This window comes from Otolemur garnettii, unplaced genomic scaffold, assembly GCF_000181295.1.
Source record: "Otolemur garnettii isolate 467f Iridium unplaced genomic scaffold, OtoGar3 scaffold00114, whole genome shotgun sequence".
In the NCBI taxonomy this organism is placed as follows: domain Eukaryota; kingdom Metazoa; phylum Chordata; class Mammalia; order Primates; family Galagidae; genus Otolemur; species Otolemur garnettii.
This window is the reverse complement of record NW_003852509.1, coordinates 6,335,028-6,341,913: the sequence shown is the minus strand read 5'-3', so window position 1 is coordinate 6,341,913 and position 6,886 is coordinate 6,335,028. Positions and strand designations below refer to the sequence as shown.

The following is a 6,886-nucleotide window of genomic DNA, read 5'->3' as shown; positions in this document are numbered from 1 at the left end:
AAATAAGTGCAGAAAGAGAAAAAATTTTAAATTTAAAAAATTTTTGTGTTAAAATAAAATAAGAAGTCAGAAACCTTGTCGATATGCATAGCCACACAAATTCATTTATTTTCTTGGTTCTGTAACATCTAGGATGGTTCTGTAGTGCTTGTATCTAAATATAACTTATGACATGCATAGCCACAGAAATTCACAGAAAGTTTATTTTTTGTAAATATAATTAAGTTCATTGCAGAAAATTAGAAAGTCTAAATAAGCAAGAAAAAATTCCCAATTGTCAGTCAATTTATATTAATTTTTTCTTGTCTTTACACTTAGTCTAATTTCTTTTCTCTTTCTTTCTTTTTTTCTTTTTCTTTTCTTTTCTTTTTTTTTTTTTTTTTTTGAGAGATAAGGTTTCATTTTGCTGCCCTTGGTAGAGTACCATAGTGTCACAGCTCACAGCAACCTTCAGCTCTTGGGCTTAGGCAATTCTTTTACCTCAGCCTCCCAAGTAGCTGGGATCACAGTCACCCACCATAACGCCTGGCTATTTTTTGTTGCAGTTTGGCTGGGGCCAGGTTCAAACCCACCACCCTTGGTATATGGGGCCGGCACCCTAGTCACTGAACCACAGGCATCACCCAAGTCTAATTTCTTATATAGTGAAATACATAAGTCTATGTACAGTCTATGCTTTTCTGTGTGCATAAGACTATATCACATTTTACATATAATCTGTCTCCTGTATTTCCATTTTATTATGTAACCATTTTCTCTGGCTAATAAATTTATTTTTAAATATCAGTTTAACAAAACATTTAAATTTGGGGTTTTACTTTATATAGTTTCTTGAGATTTTTAACTGTTATAGAATATAATGAATATATTTGATATTTACATAATTGTCTTGGTTAAGAAATATATAATCTTTATTATTTTATTTAAGCTAACTTTTATTTAGTTTAAAATTATTGTAATATTTTATTCTTATTGATTTGCCTAAATGATAATATATAGCTCATAGATTTTGCAGGAGATATAAACTACAATAAGATAAAAAAATTAAATATCTAAATTTTAAATCACTATGTCTTATTGTTACGTCTTAATTCCTCAAAATGCTGATGTATGTGGCACAATTGAACTGGACCATTTAAGTGACTAGCACCGATCATGGGCAATTCTCTAATAGAGTATCACCAATTTCATCTTAGGCAGTAGTCCCTTCCAGCCATTGCTCACATGAATCGATAAAATTCACATATACCCTGAATTGCTATTTTTTTAACCTCAGTGAAACAGTTTATCTTTAATCAATTTAACACAATAGTCAAAAGAGAGTTGTTTGAATGCATGATTAAGAGCATTGAGATTTCCTTTTCCCAAATGAATTCCACAAATCTAAACACCCGTTTACTAGAATCTTAAATTCTACCTTTAAGTTTTATTTTTTCTAAACATTTTTATTTTTAAAAATTAGAATCTCAAGAAAATGTAGCATATTTCTTGAAACAATGTGGAAAAGATGAGACAAGTCATATAATGATCGATGGAAGAGTGTAAGGCATCACACTGAAATGAAAATCCCAGAACTGGAGGACTGCATGCTCCAATAAATGTCAGCTACTTCATTATTATTTCGAAGTTGCCACGGTGGGAGAATATATTTATATCAGTTAAGGAGAAAATCATTTCTTCCAGGTAATCGGTCAGGATGTATGCTGGAGAAAATTTTTTCTTTTGAAATGAGCAAAGATGCCTTGTATTTGATGTGAAATATCTTATCCATTTTTAATGTTACTAATGTCCCATCGTTTAATTTCTTTGATCTAGGTACAGCCAGATCAAATGGATAAAAACCAAACAGAAGCGGTGAGAGAATTTGTCCTGGCAGGCTTCTCACAGACATCATCCATTGAGGCAGGGCTATTTGTACTGTTTCTTTTTTTCTATGTGTCCACTTGGGTCGGTAATGTTCTCATCATGGTCACAGTGGCCTCTGATAACTACTTGAATGTGTCACCTATGTATTTCCTTCTGGGCAACCTCTCATTTCTGGACCTATGCTATTCTACAGTAACTACCCCTAAGCTTTTGTCTGACTTCCTGGATAATGAAAAACTGATTTCCTATAACCAATGCATTGTACAGCTCTTTTTCCTGCACCTCGTAGGGGCAGCTGAGATGTTTCTGCTCACAGTGATGGCCTATGACCGTTATGTTGCCATCTGTCGTCCCCTGCACTATACCACTGTCATGAGCCGGGGTTTATGTTGTGTGCTGGTAGCTGCCTCCTGGATGGGAGGATTTGTGCACTCCACTGTCCAGACTATCCTCACTATCCGTCTGCCCTTTTGTGGGCCAAACCAGGTGGACAACTTCTTTTGTGATGTTCCCCCTGTCATCAAACTTGCCTGTGCAGACACCTTTGTCATTGAATTGCTCATGGTATCCAACAGTGGGTTGATCTCTACTAGCTCCTTTGTCGTGCTGGTTTCTTCCTACACCACTATCCTAGTTAAGATTCGCTCCAAGGAGGGAAGGCGAAAGGCACTCTCCACGTGTGCCTCCCACCTCATGGTGGTAACACTCTTTTTTGGACCCTGCATTTTCATTTATGCTCGTCCTTTCTCTATTTTTTCTGTGGACAAGATAGTGTCTGTACTCTACAATGTCATTACGCCCATGTTAAACCCACTCATCTACACGCTGCGGAACAAAGAGGTCAAGTCAGCCGCACGGAGACTGTGGGACAGGACTGGACTTGGAAAAAGTAGGAGACGGGAGACATTCCATTGAGTTTCATAGAGCAGAGAATCTGAGGTCAAACTAATTACTTTTTGAATAATGAGTTAGGAGATGGTGGCCTAATTTTTTTCATTAAATCATTATACCACTATTTCTGGCTTTTTAATTACGTTGTGCACTATAAACAAAAGAAAAGAAAACCTTCCATCTTGAATTGTTTTCTGTTTTGTCCTTTTTAAATTCAACCACATCTATTTTCTGTTTTTCCATTCCTTGTGTTCTTCTGTTCTATCTATTTATCTGATCAAATTTTATTCTATTCTCTTTTGCTGTTATGTTTGTCAAAGGCTGGTACAAACCAGCCTTTCCAAGCTCTTATCACCTTCTCCACCTTAACAAAAATTTTCTTTTCTTTTAGTTTTGACTGACTTTAACTACAGATCCTCCCCAATTTACATGGTTAAACTTACGATTTTTAAAAAAATTTTAAGATGGTACACATTCAGCAGAAACTATACTTCAAGTACCCATATAGTCATTCTGTTTTTCACTTTCAATACAACATTCAATAAATTACATGAGATATTCAACACTCTTATAAGAGAGGCTTTGTGTTAGATGATTTTGCCCAGTTATAGGTTAATGTGAGTGGGCATTTTTAAGAGAGATTAGACTAAGCAATAATGTCCAATAGATTGCATTTCTGGTTTACAACCTTTTCAGATTTTTTTTTTTTTCTGAGACAGACCCTCAAGCTGTCACCCTGGGTAGAGTGCTGTGGCATCACAGCTCACAGCAACCTCCAACTCCTGGGCTCAAGCAAGTCTCCTGCCTCAGCCTCCCAAGTAGCTGGGACCACAGGTGCCTGCCACAACACCTGGCTAGTTTTTGGTTGCAGCCATCATTATTGTTTGGCAGGCCCGGGCTGGATTCAAACCTGCCACCTTAGGTGTATGTGGCTGGCACCTTAGCCACTTGAGCCACAGGCACCAAGCCAACATTTTCAGCTTTTGATGGACGTAACTCTGTAAGTCAAGGAACATTTGTAGACATTTGCAGTCAATTGAATAGGAATTTATATGTGTTTCTTACTCTCTGTAAATATTTAAAATGCTATCAATTAGATGTATTAGGATGAATTAGATTTATATGAATATATAACAGCAGCAGCTATGTGGATATATTTGTCAGCTTTATGACATCAGTCTATACTTTAATAACTGTCCTACCAACAGGGAAGTAATTGAAGATCAAATTCCAGAAAAATTGAAGCAATTAATCATAAATGCATAGTCCAGTTGATTTTTCACTAGTGATTAATGTAGAGAGACTTTCTATTGTGCCTAGATATTTCCCACTAATCAGAGATATATGGAAAGATGATATTTAGGAATTAAAAAACTATTCAACATTTGGGATAAAAAAAGATAAAAAGTACATTACATAAAAATCACTATTTTTTAGGAAGTTATTATTTATCTATTTATTATGTATTATCAGAAAGTATAAGATAAAAATGTGTAAAGAAACAGATGTAACCATAAATTCTACAGGTTATATTAGAATACATGTCTAAATATAAATATAAATAAAGTGCTCTGGAGATTCTCAGGAAAATAGATGTTCAAAAAGACAGTGCTTCTGTGAATATAGCTAAATGTGATGTCTGTCAATTAAGTTTGCAAACTTTCCATTGTGTGCTTACATTGGTAGCACTGTACAAACAGCTCTGTGAGTTTTCATAATTTTAGTATATCAGTGTCTCACAATTGTGTTCATGTGAACGTGTGGCAGTGTTTTGCTGGGGTACTTGCTTATATGTTGTTGTGTTGCATATCTTTGTGGGCTATCACAAGAATGTCAGAGTAATGACAAATAGTAAATTTCTTATTAAACATGGCAAGAGTGGAAGTAAAATCAGGGACATGTGAGTCTGTTATGCAGATAATGCCATGAAGAGAACAGCAGCATATAAAACGAATTAAAAATTTTTCTGAGAGGAGAGAAAGTGTCACTGATGAAGAGAGCACAGGGAAGCCATTAACAAGTGGAACATTGCAAAAGGTCATGAATTGTTAAAATCATTGGCTGAGTGTGAGAAGCATAGCAGACCAAGGAAATATCCATAGAGAAACAGGAGAATCTTAACTGAAAGTCTTGGTGTGTGAAAGTGTTGTGCAAAAATGGTCCTAACGGAGCTCTATGATGAACAAAGACAAAGGAGAGTTGTATTTTGCCAAAACCTTCTGGAGAAGCAAGACCACGTTTGGGAGCATGCTATTGCTTGTGTTTGAAATATGGGTGTACCAATACAACCCTGAAACAAAGCATCAAAGTGTGCAATGGAAGTCAGCCAATTCTTCACAATCAAAAAAGTTTTGTCAGTCCAATTCAAGAGTCAAAATATTGTTGCTAATTTATATATATATGTGTGTATATATATATATATATCTCAAAAGGATTATTCATTACAAATTTGTACAAACTGAACAGTTAACCAAGTTTACTATTTAGAAATGCTAAAAAGGCTGCATAAAAAATTTGAATGAGAACAACATGACCTTTTTGCCAAGAACTAAAGGCTCTTGCACCATGACAATGCACCGACTGACACAGCACTGACTGTGGGGGAGTTTTTAGCCAGTAACAAATAACTATGCTGAAACACACTCCCTACTCACCTGATATGACTCCATTGACTTTTTCCTTATTCTGAAGATAAAGGAAATATAGAAAGGAAGACATTTTGATGACATTCAGGACATCAAGGATAATATGACAACAGCCCTGATGACCATTCTAGAATTGCTTTGAAGGGGAAACTAGGTGCTGGCATCAGTGCATAGCTTCCCAAGAGCAATACTTTGAAGGTGACCATAATGATATTCAGCAATGAGTCACTTTTTATAGAATGCGTCACTTTTTATAGAATGAGTTCATGAACTTGTCAGATACTTTAGTACTCAGAAATTGTTAACTATGTTAACTATTTAAGTATCTTTTTTAAAAAGTCCTTTTCAAAGGTTTCATTTACAGTGCAACCTTAAATGCTATGAGAAAAAAAAAGCAGGTTCATAATAACAGTACTCAGATATAAAGTTAAGGAATTTATCTATAGCCACCCATATGATGATTGATACATTTAAATCTCATATCCAATATCTAATGTTCCTGTTGAAATAAAATATGGAGTCTCAGATTTTAAAAAATCACTAATTTTCGCAATATTAGTTTTTAATAAAACCACAATCACTAAAATTTTATTTGCTTAACAACAAATATTTGTTTTCTATTTATACCACAATACTAATATGGGATTCATGTCAGCAGTTAGTCTGTACTTAGTGTAGGCACTAAAATATCCATGCTTAGAAAGACTCCACCTCAATATGGGATTCTATTATTGCTGGGTAGAGGAAAAGGCATGTGGCGAATCTCATAATGACTCTTGAATTTCATACTGCATTGACCAAATGAATTACATCAGTAAGTTCAATAATTTTTTTTTTTTTTTGAGACAGAGCCTCAAACTATCCCCCTGGGTAGAGTGCCATGGCATCATGCTCACAGCAACCTCCAACTCCTGGGCTCAAGCGAGTCTCCTGCCTCAGCCTCCCAAGTAGCTGGGACCACAGGCGCCCACCACAACGCCTTGCCATCTTTTGGTTGCAGCCATCATTGTTGTTTGGCAGGCCAGGGCTGGGGATTCGAACCCGCCACCTTAGGTGTATGTGGCTGGCGCCTTAGCTGCTTGAGCCATAGGCGCCGAGCCAAGTTCAATAATTTTAATAAAATGGAAAAACTTTCTTGAAAAAAATATTATTATTCAAGATAGTCCCCAGAAGGCTTAGAAAATCTGTATGGGCTGGGATTTACTAAATATATTCTTAAAAATTTTCCCATAAAGAAAATTCACATTACTGAATTCTTCAAGCATATAAGAAATGACACCAATTTTGTACAATCTCTTCCTGTGAATAAAAACATAGTGAACAATTTTTATTTCTTTTTGTCACTAGCATAGTTTTAATTCCCAAATCTGATAATATCATAAAAAAGGAAAATTAGTTATAAGATTAACCTCCTCTATGAATACAAATGTAGCAATCCTTAACAAAATATTATCAAACTGAATCTATTAGTATTAATAGTAACT

At 35.3% G+C, this 6,886-nt stretch overlaps 1 protein-coding gene across 1 annotated transcript; it reads left to right on the top strand.

Moving 5' to 3' along the window:
* Window positions 1–1,732: 1,732 nt before the first annotated feature.
* Window positions 1,733–2,849, top strand: LOC100947177 (olfactory receptor 4Q2). The gene has a single exon (XM_003797328.2). It carries the CDS (start codon window positions 1,831–1,833, stop codon window positions 2,779–2,781), a length of 951 nt encoding a protein of 316 aa, XP_003797376.1. The 5' UTR covers window positions 1,733–1,830; the 3' UTR covers window positions 2,782–2,849.
* The last annotated feature ends 4,037 nt before the right edge of the window (window positions 2,850–6,886 follow it).

What these genes read in the sequence shown, in the direction of transcription:
- LOC100947177 (XM_003797328.2), top strand. Translation starts at nt 1,831, where the DNA reads ATGGATAAAAACCAAACAGAAGCGGTGAGAGAATTTGTCCTGGCAGGC.